Here is a 20304-nt window from a genome sequence, read left to right on the forward strand (position 1 = left end):
ATGGATGACTATTATACCAGCGCCTGGCTGAGGCAGAGCCTGTTCTTTCACCCGGGCCATCATGCAGCAGACAATAGGCCTCCTGAAGATGAGGTTCCAATGCTCGGAGCAGTCTGAGGAGGGTTTGCAGGACACTTCAGAGTGTGCTGTATAATCCCTGCAAGCTGCACCTGTACAACAAGAGTAAGCAATGACAGGGTGTGATGGATGCTGAAGAACTGGGAGAGCAGCAGCATCCTTCTGAGGAGCAAGTTGAGGACATTGGGCAGGAAGAATATCACCTTCAGCATGACAGTGAGGTACAGCATCAGTGGCAACATACCAAACAGGACGTGGTTGACAGCTAATTCCAATAGATGTAAGCTGGGTTTAGTGATGATTCATTGACTAAATTTGTTGCTATGTAAAAAGCAAACAGTCCTTACCTGTTCCAAAAGCAAATTCAACTTTTCTTGTTTGTTTTTTTCATTGCTTTTGCTGTTGCTGAATGAAAGTGAACATTATTTTTAACCTTCTGAGGGCTTTCCAACATGTGATCTTCCTACTTTGATCGGTTCTTGTAATTGCATTTACAATGGCTGTTGATCATAGAGTCCTATGAGATGGAGACAGGCCCTTTGGCCCAAACCTTTAAATGTTGTTAATGTACTTGCCTCAACTATCTCCGCTGGCAGCTCATTCCATATGCACAGCCTCTGTGTAAAAATGTTGCCCCCTCAGGTTCCCTTTTATTCTTTCCTCTCTAACCTTAAACTGATGCCCTCTCATCCACAATTGCATGCATTCACCCTATCCATGTCTCTCATGATCGTATACGTCTCCAAAAGGTTCTCCCTCAGTCTCCTATGCTCTAAAGAAAAAAGTCCTAGCTTATTCAACTTCTCCCTATAACTCAGATAATTGAGTCTTGGCAACATCCTTGTAAATTTCTTCTGCATTCATTCCAGTTTAATAACATCCTTCCTGTAACAAGGTGACCAAAACTGAACACAATACTCCAACTGTGGCCTCACCAACATCCTGTGCAACTGCAACATAATTTCCCAGTTTCTATATTCAATGCCCTGACTGATGAAGGCCAGTGTGCCAAAAGCCTTCTTCACTGCCATGTCTCCTGTGACTCCACTTTCAGAGAACTGTGAACTTGAACTCAAAGATCCCTCAGTTCCACTGCACTCCTTAAGGCCCTACCATTCATCATGAAACTCCGACCTTGATTTGACTTTCCAAAATTCAAGGCCTCACACTTACCTATATTTGTCTCCATTTTCCAATTCTCTGTCCACTTCCCCAGCTGACTAAGGTCCTGCTGCAACCTTTGACAACCTTCCTCACTGTCCACGATACCACCTATTTTAGAGTCATCAGCAAACGTACTAATCATGCTTTGTACATTCTCATCCAAATCATTGACATACATAACAAACAGCAATGGAGCCAGAACCAACTTCTGAGGCACTCCACTAGTCACAGGCCACCAGTCCGACAAGCATCCTTCCACTATTACCCTCTGCTTCCTACCTTCAAGCCAATTTTGTATCCAATTTGCCAGCTTGCCTTGATTCCATGTGATCTAATTTACTAGAGTAGTTTCCACCATGTGGGATCTTATCAAAGGCCTTATTGAAATCCATATAGACTACATCTGCCGCCCTGCCCTCATCAACCTTCCTGGTCACTTCACCAAAGAATTCTAACAAATGTGTGAGGCATTATCTCCTACTCACAAAGTCATGTTGACTACTCCTAATCGAACACTGACTTTCCAAATGCATGTATATCTTAACCATCAGACTCTTCTCAAGTAACATGCCTACCACAGATGTTAGGCTCACTGGTCGATAGTTCCTAGGTTTTTCTTTGCAGCCCTCCTTGAATAATTGCATGACGTTCACTACCCTCCAGTCTTCCGGGACCTCACCCGTGGCTAACAATGATGCAAAAATATCAGCTAGGGCCCTCACAATTTATTTTCTAGCCTCTTGCATTGTTCTTGGGTATATCTGGTCAGGAACAGAAGATTTATCCATCTTCATACATTCTAATAAATCCAACACCTCCTCTACTATGATATGGACTGTCCCCAAGATATCACCACTAATTTCTCCAGGTTCCCAAGTCTTTCATATTCATTGAGGATTTCACCCATCTCTTGCATTTCTACACATACATGCCAACTTTGGTCTTTGACTGTCCCTATCTCTCTCTAGTTTATTTTTCCTTTAACATACTTAAAGTACCTCTTACTATATGGATCGGGCAGCTGGTGACATACAAATGCAATACTTGTAATTAAGTAGGTAATAGCCATGTCACATATGTACTTCAGAAACACCTCCTTTATCTTCCTCTGCCACTTCATGTACTGTGAAGGAAAGTTCCTGGCTGGCAATGCTTGACCTGGTGTACAGCTGGGCTTTTAAAATGATGTCAACACTGTGAATCCCAGGAGGTCTCAGATGCAGCAAGTACATCTGATATTGCGAAGCATGCGGTAGCATGGGTGGAGTGACATAGAGATACTGTGCATAACTAATTAGATGGGCAGTGGAGAACAGCATGGGAAAACGTTCGGGCTCACAGAGAGAAATCTTTTGTAAAACTCCCCAAAACTAACTCAGTCAATTTTGGCCAAAGTTCAAGCCATAGTTTTCTGTTTTCTGCCTTCCTCCTTTCTTCAATAGCGAAATACAACCTGCCAGTCTGATGGAACTTTTTCAGATTTTGAGAAGATTTGTAGCTCAGGTTAAGGTTCAGGTTGTAAGTTTGCTCACTGAGCTGGCAGGCTTGTTCTCAGACGTTTCATCACCATGCTGAGTAATATCATCAGTGAGCCTCCGGTGAAACGCTGGTGTTCTGTCCCACTTTCTATTTATGTGTCTTAGTCTTTTGTGGTGGATGATATCATTTCCAGTTCTTTTTCTAAGAGATTGGTTAATGGGGTTCAAATCGATGTGCTTATTGATGGAATTCCGGTTTGAATGCCAGGTCTATAGGAATACTGGGGTCTACTTTGATTGCTCCTGTAGTTACATATCTGGTCTGTGTGTATTGCTTTTATGTAGACACTGGTCTGCAGTTCTCCATTGTTTGTTCCACTGTGACATCTAGGAAGGGGAGTCTGTTGTTCCTCTTTTGTGAAATTTATGCCAGTAGGGATGTTGTTGATAATGTTATAGGTTTCCTCTAATTTGTTCTGGAAAGCAACACACACAGACTGGATACTTAACTACAGAAATCATCCCAACACCCACAAATGGAGCGGCATTGGGGCATTATTTAAATGGGCCACACTACACTGCAGCACCCAGGAACTATCAGCAGCAGAAGAGAAATACCTATACAGCGTATTCAAGAAGAACAGGCACCCAATAAACACAGTCCGCTGATTCTTAAACAACAAACCCAAACAAGTAGACACAACATGCCCAGAAACTCTAGCCAAACTACCATATATCAAAGACATTTCAGAGATGACCACCAGACTACTTCGACCACTTGGCATCATGATAGGCCACAAACCTACCAACAGATTGAAACAGCAACTGGTGAACCTAAAAGACCTTATACCAACAACCAGCAAAACACATACCATTTACAAATTGCCCTGCAAGGACTGTAACAAACACTACATCGGACAGATAGGCTACACCAACACCAACTAGCCACCAAGAGACATGACCCACTATCATTAGTATCCCTACATACACCACTTCAACTGGGCCAACACATTCATCCTAGGACAGGCTAAACAGTAACATGCTGGGATATTCCTGGAGGCCTGGCATTCAAACCAGAACTTCATCAATAAACACATTGATTTGGACCCCATTTACCAACCTCTTAGTAAAAGAACCGGAAGCGATATCACCCACTTTAACAGATCAAGACACATAAATAGCAAGCGGGACACAACACCAGCGCTTCACTGGAGGCTCAGTGATGATGTTTAGATTAGATTGGATTAGATTAGATTACTTACAGTGTGGAAACAGGCCCTTCGGCCCAACAAGTCCACACCGACCTGCCGAAACGCAACCCACCCAGACCCATTCCCCTACACTTATCCCTTCACCTGAGGCAGGAATTGAACCCGGGTCTCTGGAGCTGTGAGGCAGCAGTGCGACATATTGGGGAGGGGGAATGTTACCTGGATATTTTGTACCAGGAGGTAAGCATACCACTTAAAATAGAATCTTCTTATTATGTCTTGTGGTCCTTTTCTCTAGGTGCTACTGAATATTTGTCTTAGGGTCCCTGTCTCAATTTATCCACTATGAGCTGCTAACTGCTTGCGTCAGGGTCCTTCTCTCAACCATTTGTCTAATGCTGCCATTTACCTGATTTATGGTCCTGCTCTTGCTTGTTACTTTCTGTGCTGCCAGCTGCCTGTCTTGGGACCATGTCTCACTCACTCCTCTAACTGTTATGATGCCTGCCTCAGGGTCTGTCTCTTGGTGCTTCCCCTCTAGTATATTAAGAAAACCTTTGAGTTTTCCTTCAACCGTGCCATTAAATTTTCAGCTGACACCTCATCTAAGCAAAGCACTCTGATAATCTGGCACTATATTGAAGCCTCAATTGAATGTTTGGATGTCACTCTTGCTTTTCTGGCTCAGATACAGGAATGCAATGGTAAGCCTATGCTGACAATTGTGAGTAGCTTTAGATACAATGAAGAGATTGGATATGAATTTGCACTATCTTGGATGTCCAGTGCAATGATTCTGAAACTGTAAGATATGCGACTGTGGGTAAGATCAACTAAAATAAGCTCAGCAAGCTATTTTACACAACCTAATCAATATATTCTCATTGAGCCTGTACACTTCACAACTTCCTCTGATTAGGTTTTACCCTTAATGCAGATGGATAAAGCTTCAAACATTGATATAATTTTACAAAAATTGATCTGCAACCAGCGATCTGGTCTAGAGGGACTGTATAATGAAGTCCTGTGGGATGTAACTTACAATCAGTGAAAAGGCCTGATAATTCAAAACCTCCAAAGCACAGGTCAGCATTGTGAAATGGTGGGCGGCACGGTGGCTCAGTGGTTAGCACTGCTGCCTCACAGCACCAGGGTCCCAGGTTTGATTCTAACCTCAGGCGACTGTTTGGTGTTTGCACATTCTCCCTGTTTGCACATTCTCCCCGTGTCTGTGTGGGTTTCCTCCTACAGTCCAAAGATGTGCAGGTTTGCCATGCTAAACTGCCTATAGGATTCAGGGATGCCTAGGCTAAGTGCATTAGTAAGGGGTAAATGTAGAGTATTAGGAGTAGGGCAATGGGTCTGGGTGAGTTACTCTTCGGAGTGTCAGTGTGGACTTGTTGGGCCAAATGACCTGTTTCCACACTGTAGGGATTCTACAAAACAATCGAGATGATATCATGCTGGCCTTCAAGTTGCATTCACTTTAAATATCCGTGTAAAGTTATCCAAATACAATGGTAAATTGTATGTTTAATTATGGCTTTTGGGCAATGGAGGCTGTGTGGGTGCAATTATATTAATCTTATGTGTTGGTTTTTAAAATAGCTAAATTTTAAGAAATTTCTTCACACAAAGCTATGGGCCAAGGGTTGGGAAATGGGATTAGAATGGTGAGCTGCTTGTTTTTGACTGACACAGTCTTAGTAGATCGAAGGACTTTTTCTATGTTAAATAAAAAAATGACAGAACTGCTGAGCTTTTCCAGCAATTTTTATTGACTTTTCGAAGTTGCTGACCTCTATGACTCTGTGAAATTATTATAATGCTAAGTCAGGCAATTTCAGCCTTAAGTAGAGAAGTAGAATTTGTACAATACAGTGGAATTAATGTAATCTGAACTCTGTTTTCAAGAGAACATTTTCCTCTTAATATGAATTGAACTTTTATCAGTCGAGCAGCACTTCAGTGGTCAGGATCACTTGGCCTCGGACCTTCGGGTGATCGTCCTCCAAGGCTGACTTTGGGATAGGCAACAATGCAAAGTGGCTGAGCAGAGGCTGATAGCCAGGTTCGGTACCTATAAGAATGGCCTCAATTGGGACCTTGGGTTCATACCGCACTACAGGTGATCCCACTACACTATACATTCTCTCTCTCTCACGCACACACACACGCACACACAAGCACACATACACACACAGTTACATACTCACACACTCACGCAGATCCTCTGTCATACACACACACCCTCTCAAACGCATACACACACATACATTCCCCATACTCACACCCATGCTCACACCCTCTCACAGGCTTATACTCCATCACACCCACATACATACTTTACCAAGCATTCACACACGCAAAACACACTCTTTCACGGGCAGTCACACTCACAGGCATACACTCACATTCACACACTCATGAGCACACATTCCCCCCCCCCCCCTCTCTTTCTCTCTGTTTCTCGCTCTCTCACATGCATGCACACACACTTTCAAGTCTGTGGGATGAATTTGCATTTGCAGAATTATATTTACAGACACATTCTATTTTGCTCAAAAAATGCACAATCTGCAGGCAGTCAATACATGTAATATTTTATAAGTTTCACTTTAGAAGTAGAACCGGTCTGATTCAAGATTGGCATACAGACAGACTCACACCTTTAATGCATTGTCTGAGCTGAGATGTCATCTTTTGTTATGAAACCTTACATTATCTTGAGAATTTGGCTAAAAAGAAGTTTTAGGATTTACATATTAATGAACTGAAACCTGTATTCTAAAAGATGAAAGACTTAACAATCCAGGTTTATTTAATATATCACTGTATGACATTGTAAACTTTTGTTATAAATTCTGTGTCTTACAGTCTTCTTCTCCACAACCACCTGATGGAGGAGCAGTGCTCTTAAAATAGTGCTTTCAAATAAACCTGTTGGACAATAACCTGATGTTGTGTGATTTCGGACATTGTCCACCCCAGTCCAACACCGGTTCTTCCATATCATAACTTTTAAGAGTTCATTCAAGGTGTTGAAGAAATTATGAGTGTTAAAGATGATTGAATGTTCTAAGTTGGTGTCATAGAATGCTTCTTGAGGAATAGGAACAGCCAGAGAGTATTACGATATAAAATTTGATTAATCATGGAAGCTTGTGACCAGTGGAGTGCCACAAGGATTGGTGCTCAGTCCTCTACTTTTTGTCATTAACACAAATGATTTGGATGTGAGCATAAGAGGTACAGTTGGTAAGTTTGCAGATGACACCAAAATTGGAGGTGTAGTGGAAAGTGAAGAGGGTTACCTCAGAGTACAACAGGATCTTGACCAGATGGGCCAATGGGCTGAGAAGTGGCAGATGGAGTTTAATTCAGATAAATGCTGCATTTTGGGAAAGCAAATCTTAGCAGGACTTATACACTTAATGGTAAGGTCTTAGGGAGTGTTGCTGAACAAAGAGACCCTGGAGTGAAGGTCCATAGCTCCTTGAAAGTGGAGTCGCAGGTAGATAGGACAGTGAAGAAGGTGTTTGGTATGCTTTCCTTTATTGTCAGAGTATTGAGTACAGGTGTTGGGAGGTCATGTGCGGCTGTACAGGACATTGGTTAGGCCACTGTTGGAATATTGTGTGCAATTCTGGTCTCCTTCCTATCGGAAAGATGGTGTGAAACTTGAAAGGGTTCAGAAAAGATTTACATGGATGTCGCCAGGGTTGGAGGATTTGAGCTATAGGGAGAGGCTGAACAGGCTGGGGCTGTTTTCCCTGGAGTGTCGGAGGCTGAGGGGTGACCTTATAGAGGCTTACAAAATTATGAGGGGCATGGATAGGGTAAATAGGCAAAGTCTTTTCCCTGGGGTCGGGGAATCCAGAACTAGAAGGCATAGGTTTAGGGTGAGAGGGGAAAGATATAAAAGAGACCTAAGGGGCAACTTTTTCACGCAGAGGGTGGTGCATATATGGAATGAGCTGCCAGAGGAATTGGTGGAGGCTGGTACAATTGCAACATTTAAGAGGCATTTGGATGGGTATATGAATAGGAAGGGTTTGGAGGGATATGGGTCGGGTGCTGGCAGGTGGAACTAGATTGGATTGGGATATCTGGTCAGCATGGACGGGTTGGACCGAAGGGTCTATTTCCATGCTGTACATCTCTATGACTCTATGTGATATTTCCATACAATTGTCCCTGGGTTGAAGGAGAAATTTGGCATCACTTCATAGTTTGATCTATTGCTACTTACATTTCTTTATTACTTGCATAAAGATAATGATTGACATAACTTATTTTTATCCATGATTTTATTGATAAACCATTATGTTCAAATACATTTTGGCATTTTATCATACTACAACTAAAATATCCAGTGTTTATCCATTCATGCATTAAATATTTTACTTTAATGTGCATTTGAATGTATTTCACTGTAGGGCACCCTGATATTGTTTACTAACAGAATTCCGAAATGAATGACACTATGAGGAACATAGGACCAGGAGGAGGCCATTTAGCCTATTAAACCTATTACCTGTCATTTGATGTGATCATGGTTGATCGAACACTTCAATGTCTTTAAGCCACCCCATCTCCATAACCCTGTATGCTATTGGTATTCAGAAATCTTTCTTTACTTAAGCATACTCAAAGATTGAGTTTCCATAGCCCACTGTGCTAGAGGATCTCCAAGGTTCACAACCTTTTAAGTAAGAATGTTTCTTCTGATCTTGAACCTAGATTACATTCCCTCATCTTTAAATTGTGTCCCCTGGTTCTACACTCCCCAACCATGGAGAAACTTTTACCTGCATGAATCTCCAAAATCAAAATTGGATCTTTATAAATTGAGCCATTTATCATTGTTCAGCAAACACACAAGACATTGGCATATACTAAGACAATCTCAACATTCAGTGATTAGATAAATATTAAACAAAAATTACCTACTGACTCAAATATGACATGTAAAAACTTTAAAAACAGCTGAATCCACAGTCATCATGACCAATTGATAAGCATCAACGTCTATGCTAGGTAGTGGAATAATGTGGTACTAATTTTAATATGATACTAGGGATGAACAAAACATCCAATGTATATAAAAGTGCACATCATTTGAGCTTTCACATATGCCAAATTAACTGCTGTAGTCTAATTTCTCAGTTTAATAGGTAGATATAAAATATTCAATTAAATTGTCCACTACATTTTATTCTGAAATGTGATGGCATACATTTGACTTAAGTTGATAGTCTGAGTGAATGGTTGATGGAATATAGTTTAGTGAGTCTCAGGAATCAACAGTGGCTGATTTGTCTCTCACTCAAATCAGAAGGTTATGATTTTTGGTCCCACCCCAGAATATTAAGTGCAAAACTTTGACAGTGTTAAATATGAGAGGTGCTGTCTTTCAGAAATTGTGTTAAACGGACATCCTGCCTGCACTGTCAGCTCAATGTAAAATATCCCATTGCACTATTTAAACAAAAGAATTATGTTCAACATTACAGAAATACAGATATTTGGTCAGTATTACATTGCTGTTTGCAAGCTATATATTTTGCTGTGAGGAAATTTGTTTGCCATGTTTCATGCATTAAGTGTTGATTATTGTACGAGCATGTGATTGGCTATACTGTGCCTCAAAGCATTTTAATGCTTTTATATAGCACCTTTCACAGTATGTTTTGGAATGTCATTTACCCTGGTACCTGAGAACTTAAAAGGCTGTTGGGTGTCTATTGCACTTTGGATAATAATCAGGGGTAATATCACTTGTAACAAGGTACATGAATGAAATTAAAGAAATTAATTTCAGTAAAAAGTCAGTTGCAGCTTTAGTGTGATCACATAAATGCATGCGCTTCATTTGTTTAAAATGATTTTCTTCACAAGTTTTAAATTTGACATTTTGCTTTGCACTAATGGTCTTTTAAATAAAATTCATTAATCATTAATTGAAATTGTTAGATTAAATGTTTAAAAGTCATATATGTTGATTGTTTATACTAATAAAACACTTCTGCAAGAGCAACTCAGTTCAATTGTCTGAATTATGCAGAGAGCACTCTAAGCTATACTTGAGCATTTAGAGTGAAATACTTCTTAAAGCTGGTGAGGACCAGTTTTCTTCTAGTATCTGGAAGTTAACTTTCTTAATCGAGAAGAATTTAATGTGTGCATGCAAGACTGTAAGTATGATGTCCAGAGTGTACTTTCTCATCCCAATATTAAAACTGCTGTAGAAAGGTACAATTATTTCACTGATTTTATTCATTAATTTATATTGTAACACTTTATTCCAGGTTGCCAGGTATTCATTCATTTGTGGGACAATGGGAATGCAGGGACAGATTGTTGGTGAGATTGGATAAGATCGCATGCTGCATTCCTTTTCACAGCTAAACAAACTGATCCTGGAAATACAAAGGCTGTCACAAGTGAAGCTGCCCTTTGTTGGTGTGTGATGATCTCTGTTGATGCCTTATTTGCAGGGAAGGTATCTGTCTTGGAGCTTGTGGAATCACAAAGTGCTACTTGCATCATTCCTGAGCCAGAGTTTACCACATGAGAGCTTTCGTGTTTCTTTTGACATCTTTGAATCAGAGCTCTGATTGTCTATGGAGTCTAGATATGGACACCCAACCCACCCGTCAGTATGGCATATCCTTGGCTATCTTCCATCTGTGCACTTGCCCAATCCAAGAAAGCCTTGTTTGCTTGATTAGTAATAGCAAACTTTAGCAACAGTATGTTTTCCCTGGAAGGGCCATTTCATTGGTGTTCTTTCCTTTTTAATGCGATGAGGCCAGGGGTGGAAGTTATTTTGCTTTCATTCTTGTTTGGTGGAAATCGCCTAGGCTTCCATGCCACACAGGCAGTGTAGGCTTTGTAAGTGTGGAGTTAGTTTGCTGTGTTTTCACGCCCATTGTGTTAAGTCAGCAAATGTTGGGTGGCTGCCGTTTCAATGAGTGCATTGAGATCTAGGGCAAGTCTGTTACTGTAGGTTCAAGGTAACAGAATTTGCTGACAACTTTCAGTGGTGTGTTGTTCAGCTATTGCCCAGGGAATGTACGCAAGATCCACGTACTTATAAGTAGGTTTTGGACTACTTTAGGCACATTTTAAAGCATGAAAAGAGACCTGTCAGCGCCAGATTCTGAACTCTTCCAGATGCTTCCTCCAGGCCTTATTGAAGCAGCTGTTTCTGAGCCGTGAGCCAAGGAGTTTGCTCTGAACCGTGCTTGGGAACTTGGGATCGGCTGGGTAAGTCCATGCTTTGCTTGGGGCCAACATAGCGGGTCCCGCACAATATTCTGGCGAGTAAAACACGATCTGGGCTATCCGTAGTCAGAGACAACTCCTCGCTCACCGCTCAGACATTCCACATTCTTGGAGCTATGAAACTCCTAAATTCTAGCTGATCAGATGAACACGCCACGTGTTTAACATTGTTGCACTTTTTCCATTTCTTTAAAATAAAAACAATCCGCTCAACAAGCCCGGGCTGTGTTTGTGTGTGTTTTAAAGATTTCCAACATCTGCAATCTTTCAATCATTTTAACAGGTGATTTTGTCAAAGTTATAAAGGGCACGGTCGCCAGGTGGTGCTAATAATTCAGAAAATGAAAGTGGAAAGTTACAGGAAATTGAATGCCACTATTTCCAAATGTGTTCTCTCCCATTTCTCCCTTGCTAGGTTTGTAATTGTACCAAGCGGGATTTATGACCGGCTTCACCAATTTAGACTGGGAGTGTGGAGGAGCTAACTGTGAGGAAGCAACTTTTCCCATTGGTATCTTCAAATATTTCCACAGAGAGTCAGTGGCAAATGTAGCAGGCATGCGCTATGTGCATCGGAGAGTTATTTTCTTAGTAACAGTTGGGTGAAGTGGTGTTTACTTGACAAATATGAAAAGGTTGACGCTGATAGAAAAGATAGCAAAGGACTTTGTTGTCACTTGTGGTTGAGTTCCATTTCCTGGTTAACGGGCGCTGGTGAGGACGAGAGATCAGTCAGTCAGTCAGAGTGTGTGTGTGTGTGTGTGAGAGAGAGAGCGAGAGCCACACATTTCGTATCGTTCCAAGCTGTCAGAGCCGGGACTATCCTGAACTGGAAACGACAATGGGAGAATCTAGCCGCCGCTTCACCAAGGGGCTGTTTAAACCTGGGACAGCTGCAGAAATCCGACAGAGTGCCTCGTTGGCTGTCAAAAGGCCATCTCTGCTTGTGGTCAGTGATTTTTGTTTTGCTCTTAAAGTACTGTTTGGTCAAGTTGTTGCTTTGCGGAGATACATGAATGGGATAACGTGTAGATGATTCACAGCATCTTATAGTAACATTTCTGCTGAAAGGGTTGCCTTTAAAAACGAAAGCGACCCCACTAAACAGGAGAGAGCGCAGAAGTTTCTTTTAAAGGCGGTTTAAAGGTACTTTGTGTATTCTGTTCCTCGTACGACTGCATACGTGCGTTATTTCCCACGATTTTCAACATGCTTAGTATTTCCCTCTGTTGCCACTGAAGTGATTTCCACGGGAAATTCCTCGGTTATGACTAAAATATTAATTTGCGACAGCAACTGAATTATGACACGATACGAAAAGGACTTTTGTTTTTCCTTTCCCAATAAGTTTCGCATCGTTTCTCGGAAGCCATTTGTCGATCTGATTCGGGACCCTGCCAAGTTCATGGGTGAAGAACTTCAGTCATTCGCGAACAAGAGAGTTGCAATCAATTTCATTTTTAAAAAATATTCACCGGTTCAACTCTGTTACATCCTCCCACGTAATGTCTTCGCTCCTGCTGGTTTGTTAGTCTGATTATAAACAATCTTTTTTTTAAAAAAAACTAATGGACGGATTTCCATTGAAACTTGGTACACAGATAGGAATGGCCCAAGGAAGAAGGGATTTTTTTTTGGTGGAGACCCTAGAACTTTTTTAAGGGTTTGTAAAGAAAGCTGTTTGCCACTACCTTCAAACGGCAATTAAGCATGGGCAATAAATGCTGGCCTTGCTACTGCTGCCCATGTCCCCTGAAAGATTTTTAAAAAGACATTAGGATTAAGGCGAACTGACTTTTTCTTTTAAACATTCTGGGCTGGTTGAATTAGAACGGTGTTGATTGTTTCAGAATGTTGTGGATTGTCCGAACCAGTTGTCAAAATGTGAGCAGAGTTTTCAGAACAGGTTACTGAATGTGGATTGACTTGAAGTCTCCTTACCGAGTTAATAATGTCGATACAAAAGTCTTTTTTTTAAGCTTTGGAGTACATTGGCAGGGAAAAGCTTGAAGGAAGAGCTGAATAATTGTAATGATGAGAACATACTGTGCCAAGGGTAGGTTAAATTAGAAACAAAAATAAAAATTACTGGAAAAACTCAGCATCTGTGAGGAGAAATCAGAGTTAAAGTTTCGGGTCTGGTAGGTGCTATATTCAGTAATTAATGGGACCATATTAAGGATCATAAGGGATTGAGGGTCATTTATTAGCTTGGATAGATGACTGGCTGGTGGACAGAAGACAGAGAGTTGGGATGATTTATTTTCTGGGTGAAAAGATGTAACTGGTGGAGTGCCACAGGGTTTAGTCCTTGGACCCCAGCTATTTACAATCTACATTAATGACTTGGATACAGAGGTACAAGGCTCAAAGAATCATAGATTCCCTCTGTGTGGAAACAGGCCATTTGGCCCAACAAGTCCACACCGACCCTCTGAACACTAACCCATCCAGACCCATTCCCTTTCCTTATTACTCTACATTTACTCCTAACTAGTGCACCTAACCTATGCATCCCTGAACACTATGGGCAATTTAGCATCTTTTGGATTATGGGAGGAAACCAGAGTACCTGGAGGAAACCCATGCAGACACAAGGACAATGTGCAAGCTCCATACAGACTGTCGCCAGGGGCTGGAATCGAACCCGGGTCCCTGGTACTGGGAGGTTGCAGTGTTAACCACTGAGCCATTGATATAACCAAATTTTAAGATGACACAAAAATAGGTGGGATGGTAAATTGCAATTAGGAAATAAGAACCTTACATATGGCTATAGATTGGCTAGGAGAGTGGGCCAAAATATGGCGAATGGAGTTTTACATGGATAAGTGTGAAGTAATGCATTTTGGATGAAAAAAATGGGAAGGCAATCTATTATCTAAAAAGGGAGGGATTTTGGGATGCTTTGGTGCAGAGGGATCTGGGTGTCCTCATTCTTGAGTCACAGAAAGCTAGCATGCAGGTACAGCAGATAATAAAGAAAGTGAATGGAATGTTGGCTTTTATAGCTAAAGAAAAAGAATATAAAGGTAAAGAAGTATTGTTGCAACTGTACAAAGCATTGGTGAGACTGCACCTGGAGTATTGTGCACAGTTATGATCTCTTTGTTTGAGGAAAGATGTAGTGGCAATGGAGGCAGTTCAGTGGAGGTTCACTAGTTTGATCCCAGAGATGAGGAATTTACCGCATGAAGAGAGATTGAACAGTTTGGGCCAATACTGTCTGAAATTTAAAAGAATGAGGGGAGATCAAATTGAGGTATTCAATATGATAAAAGGTGTGGATAAAATAGACGTCGAATGGATACTTCCTCTTGTGGGACATTCTAGGATGAGAGGTCAATGTCTTAGATTAAGGGGTAGCAAATTTAAAACAGAGTTGAGGAGAAATTACTTCTTCCAGAGTTGTGAACCTGTGTAATTCAGTACCCCAAGTGCAGTGGATTCTGGCACAGTGAGTAAATTTAAGGAGGAGTTAGACAGATTTTTAATTGGTAGTGGGTTGAAAGGTTATGGGGAGAAGGCAGGAAAATGGGGGTGAGGAGCTAATCAGCCATGATTGAATGGCTGAGCAAACTCGACGGGCCGAATGGCTTCATTTTGCTCCTATATCTTATGAACTAATATCATTTTAGATGCAATAGGAATTTATTGGAAAGAGCTTTCTAAACATATATTGTAAACATATAAACTTCCTTTGAATAACTGCAGGCAAAATATAAATTTTATCATATTGGTTGAGTCAGTCCACTAAAATCATAGTGATTATCCTTCAAGCACTTATAATACTGTCTGCCTTTGGATCATCAAATAATAGAAGCATAGGAAATCAAAATATTAAAATAGTCAGGACTCACACCCCTCCCATTTAAAATCAGTGGTGATCACGTTTCCTGTGTACAGACAATTGCTGGAGGACACTTCAAAATGGAGATTTGTGATTTGCTCATTGGTATTGCTGTAATTGCTGCATGATTTTTGTTCTCTCGGCAGCCTCTAAGGCCACATCTGAAGTGAGTGATGTATCCTCTTATTGTTGTCTGTGACTACAATCTATTGTTATTCCGCTTGATGTCTGAGTAGAGAGCTGCACTGATGTTAAACCCAAGAGCCATAAAGGGGTTGAGGAGGAAATCATTGAAGGAGAAACATTGCTGCTACTAATTTTTCAAAAACAATGCGCAAAATGCATTTTTAGTACAAAATATTTACTTACTGTACAACATTGAAAAGTACTAGATTTCATCTTGCAGAGTTCAATGCAGTTCCAAATGAATGCATGGAAACTTTAGTAGCCACACAGTTTTCAAAATTGAATAGGATGACTTGTTAGCTGGATTTGTCTCATTTCTTGATGGAATTACATCGATTTCCGGCATTAGATTTGATTGCTGAAGAAAACATCAGCCCACATAGATGAGGTATTTATTTGATGTATTTATTCCTGTCCCAATAACTTTATTTTGCCAGTACCTGACGCTAAATTCATCTTTAGGCACAGTGTGGTCTGTGGTTGTAAAGGTCAGGGCACCTCTTGATGGTTATATTTCTGGACTAATCTCAGATACTGTGGCACCATTAGACATATTCATCAATATACAGAAGTGATATGCATACAAGCTATTTTCTATCCTCCTTCATCAATAACTAGGTGCAGCATATGCAGGTTACATAATACTAGCAAATAACAGTGTTTCTCAAGTTCTACTGTGTAATTGATTGTAGCCATATGTTCGCTTTCAGGTGGCTGTTATTGAAATGAATTGGTATGTGATAATGCAAATCAGTTGATTAAGAAAGCCATTACTTACCTCCCAGATAATTGTCACAATACCTTCACTTCCAAGTGGCCACAACAGCATTTGACTCACCAACAACTCTTAGGAAGGCTTTTGAGGAAACTCAGACAATCCTCTAGAACAATATCCTACATCAGAAAAATGAACCAACATTTTTGTATATACTTCCACAGGAGAAGGTACAAATTACATGCCAAAGGAAGAGGGTAACCAAGGAATAAGAAACTGGCATTTATTAATATTAACAAAGAAAAGTTATTGGAGAAACTTAAGGGATTAAAGGCTGATAAACCTTCAAAAATTAAATAAAAACTGAGAGAACTGCGGATGCTGTAAATCAGAAACAAAAACAGACTTTGCTGGAAAAGCTCAGCAGGTCTGGCAGCATCTGGGCAGAGAAATCAGAGTTAACATTTCAGGTCCAGTGACCCTTCCTCAACTGATGGTAGCTAGGAAAATGTTGGACCCGCCTCCAATTCTCATTTACCACTTACCCCCTCTCCCACCCTATCTTTCTGCATATAAACTGACATTTTCCTAGCTACCATCAGTTCTGAGGAAGGCTCACTGGACCCGAAACATTAACTTTGATTTCACTTCACAGATGGTGCCACCCGTGCTGAGTTTTTCCAGCAACCTTTGTTTTTGAACCTCCAAGAACTGCTGGCCTATAGCTGAGGGGTTTAAAAGAGATAACTGCAAGAAGGAAACTGAAACTTGGAACTACAAGCCAGTTAACCTGACATTAATCATGAGGAAGTTCTCCAATCTATTATCAAGAAAATATTACGAATCACTTAGAGAGTCATAATATGATTAAACACAGTCAGCATAGTTTTTCACGAAAGGGAAAGCATATGGGCAAATTAATGTTTTTTGTGAATTCAGCTAGAAAGCTAGGTAAAGAGGACCAAGTACATGTACTACACATGGATTTCCAAAGTGATTTTATAAAGTACACAAAAAAAGATTAACTTGCAAGATAAATATTCATGGCGTTTGGGGTAATTTATTAGCATGCAGTTTGCCAAGGAGCATTCCACAACTTGAAAATGCCCTATTTATACTTACTTTCTGTTTCCCGTCTATTAACCAATGCCTGCATCCATTCTCTCATGAAGAATACAAAATAGAAATTTTAGTGAAGCATACAAGACACTTAAAGTGCTTGGAATGGTATTCACTGCAAAATTGTTGGTAAATGGGCAGGAGTTGAGGAAGTGGAGTTGAAGCAGAAGATTAGCCATGATTGTGTTGAATGTTTCAGCAGGTTCAAGTGACAATATGGTCTTCCCCTACCCATATTTCTTATATTCTTATGGAGGGAGAGCAGAACAAATGAAATCAGTAAGCTCAGTATAGCTTTGACTCATGATTCTCTGGAGATATTCTCCAAAATACTGTAGGGGAATTAGATTTTCTTATCGATCCTGAAACTGTTGACTATTATGTGGAGCATTCTCAGAAGTGCACAGAGAAGAACTGACTGGCCTTGGAACCTTTATTCTACAATGGAAGCTCCATATAATGCTGGATTTGCCACACTCTCCATGTATTGCAGTATTGAAAAATATTATGTAATTCTGCGCACAATTAGTTGGTAAACTCCTACCTGTGAATTTCTATCCACAACAATATTGTCTGTTTTATAGTTGGCACTTGAGAGAAGTAGATTGAATGATGGCATCTTTGTGAAGTGTCTAGGATTCCTGTGACCTGGTTTAGTACCTTTGATATAATTAGAGATCAAGAAGAGGAAGTAATATTGGTATTCATTTGGAGTCCTTCTCTAATTGCTTCCAGAAAGTGTGTCTTGATAAAAGGCTTCATTGTGTGCTTTGTTGTTTAAAAAGGTAAAGTCAAAAGTTTGCTTTCTAAATCTTGCGTTGTGTGCAGATAGAGTGACCACTGCCTCAGTGGTTGAATTCCTGCCTCTAGTCAGAAGGGTTGAATTTAATTCTTACTCCAGGCAGCCCTGATGTGTGGAGACCTGGACGCCAGTGATAAATTCTGAATTGGCTGGTGTTCAGTGAGGTTATTTACATCCAAAGAGCTGCAGATGTTCCACTTCTATCCCCATAAATTAGCACAGTTAGGGTACTTTATTATTGACTGTAGCCCAAAGAGAAGAAAGTACTGCTGAAGATGAACATTGTGAAGGAAACAATGGGAAACTGCATCATTTATTCTTCCAGGATAAGTGGCTGAAGAACCTCATGCAACTATTACGATAAAACTTATTGTAGGGCCAAACACAACAAATGGATAGATTTGATTCATTGACAGATAATAAAAATAAAGTTGATACCAGAAAAGGAGTGCATGAAAGTGTTGTACTTCCTACTTAATCTAAGTGTATGCGCATAGAAGACATCCCATGTTCACATTTGCTTTCTCTTTGCGAAGAATCTTCCTCTGCAAGTAGAAAGTGAGTGATTGCAATTTGCTTTTTGCCACTTATATCCAGGAGTCAGTTTAAGTCCTACTGTTTGTGATAATGCGATATATACATGTCTCAAGCAGTTATGTTAGCTAGGGTGGCTACTTTGACTTGAATATATATAACTTAAGGAACACTTGTAGAAAATTAGTGCTTGTTCTTAACGTTATTTAGAGCAGCACTGGATTTTGATTAGATTACCTACAGTACGGCCCAACAAATCCACACCGACCCTCCGAAGAGTAACCCACCCAGACCCATTTCCCTCTGACTAATGTACCGAACACTATGGGCAAGTTAGCATGTTCAATTCACCTAACCTGCACATCTTTGGGCTGTGGGAGGAAACCGGAGCGCCCGGAGGAAACCCACACAGACACGGGGAGAATGTGCAAACTCCACACAGACAGTCACCCAAGGCTGGAACCGAACCTGGGACTCTGGTGCTGTGGTTAGCACTGGAGATAGTGTGAAAGGAAGAAATTAATAAAAAGGAATGTGCTTTGTAAATCTATGTCCTGCCATAGTATAGATTAAATAAAATAGGGATATGTTAATGTTTTGATAATGTTACTTGACTTGTGATCCAGAGATATGCACCAGTGATCCTCAAAAACGTGGATTTGAATCCCATTATGACAGTAGGGGTATTTGAGTTTGGTTATTTTTAATGATCAACATATCTGGTTCACTAACACCCTGTATGAAAGGAAATTTGTTATCTGATATGTGAGTTCAGAGCCACAATAATGTTGTTGACTCTTAACTGCCCTCGGAAAAGGCCTAGAGGCCACACATTTACATTCAATAAATGTTCGTGTTAACTAGCCCACTACTTCTGAATGAATTAAGAAAATGAAAACAAAGAAGTTTATGGGAAAATGTGGATATTACAGGAAGAGGAGAAAATCTGAAAGAAAAATTAGGGATTCCATGAATCTGAGATGCTGGGAAGAATTTTGCAGCTGAAAGATCTTACTGGCTCCATACCCAGTTCAGTTTTGACCTGGTTGTCTTCTGAAATGCTGTCTGAAATGAGACCGGATGTACAAAAGTTTTGTAGAGCATTCAAATAAGGAAGCCAATGATTTATGTGTTTTGCTACAGAGAACTGAGCTCATCCAATTAACATCACAATTAACTTAGTGCCTGGAGCTTGTTTTTATTTCTTTTTTGTTGTTCCATTGCAAGACCTGGGCTTGAAAATCAGTTCTTATGCATAAAAATGGAAAGCAAAACTTAATTTAATGCAATTAGATATCTTCCTGATGGTGATGATCTTATTGCCTTTTTAATACCTAGCATTTAACATTATATAGGTAAATTGCAAGGAGGTCAACATTCTCTTCATTCCTTACTAATGACTCCCTTGTACTAGCCATTAGCAATTCAGGGAAAGTACAAATAAAACAAATGTTACCAAATTCCATATAAAGCATATTCTTGTCATTTTAACATTATGCTCCAATAAATCAGGGTTATGAAGACCAGCATTGTAGACATTCCAGTGTACAATTGTGAATGGCATCACCATAAGGAGCTTAGAGGTGGAAACGGTCATGTGATAATGGAGACTAGTACTGAATATGGGAAGAGATACAGAGCATATCTCTGTGGAAACATCTGAATATTAAAAGGTTGTCCCAAGTTTTTCATTTAAGAAGCCTTCAGCTAAGTGAAAGAACCATCTATCTTGGGGAATAATCCTGCACATGTGGGAAATCACACGGTTAAAAAAAACTGTCTTACGTTTTCTTGATATATGTTTTTTGCTGCTCTATTTGCTTTAATCTGCACCACAAGAAAACTATGTCCTGAATTAAGTCGAAATGAATCACAAC

The 20304-nt window shown here is 40.2% G+C and overlaps 1 protein-coding gene across 2 annotated transcripts in view; it reads left to right on the top strand.

Annotated features, from left to right (window-relative positions):
* The first annotated feature begins 11801 nt into the window (after positions 1–11801).
* The window catches only part of dock10 (dedicator of cytokinesis 10), a 333920-nt gene continuing 325417 nt past the window's right edge, over positions 11802–20304 (top strand). The window contains exon 1 of one of the 2 annotated variants that reach the window (XM_087993668.1): positions 11802–12170. In XM_087993668.1, the coding sequence (XP_087849794.1) occupies positions 12063–12170 (108 nt within the window). In that variant the 5' untranslated portion in view covers positions 11802–12062. The remainder of the gene's footprint in view (positions 12171–20304) is intronic. The other variant, XM_087993671.1, reaches the window with a different exon arrangement.

This window comes from Chiloscyllium plagiosum, unplaced genomic scaffold (assembly GCF_037043375.1).
Source record: "Chiloscyllium plagiosum isolate Xiang-an unplaced genomic scaffold, Cpla_swu_hap1 HiC_scaffold_13, whole genome shotgun sequence".
NCBI classification, from domain to species: Eukaryota; Metazoa; Chordata; class Chondrichthyes; order Orectolobiformes; family Hemiscylliidae; genus Chiloscyllium; species Chiloscyllium plagiosum.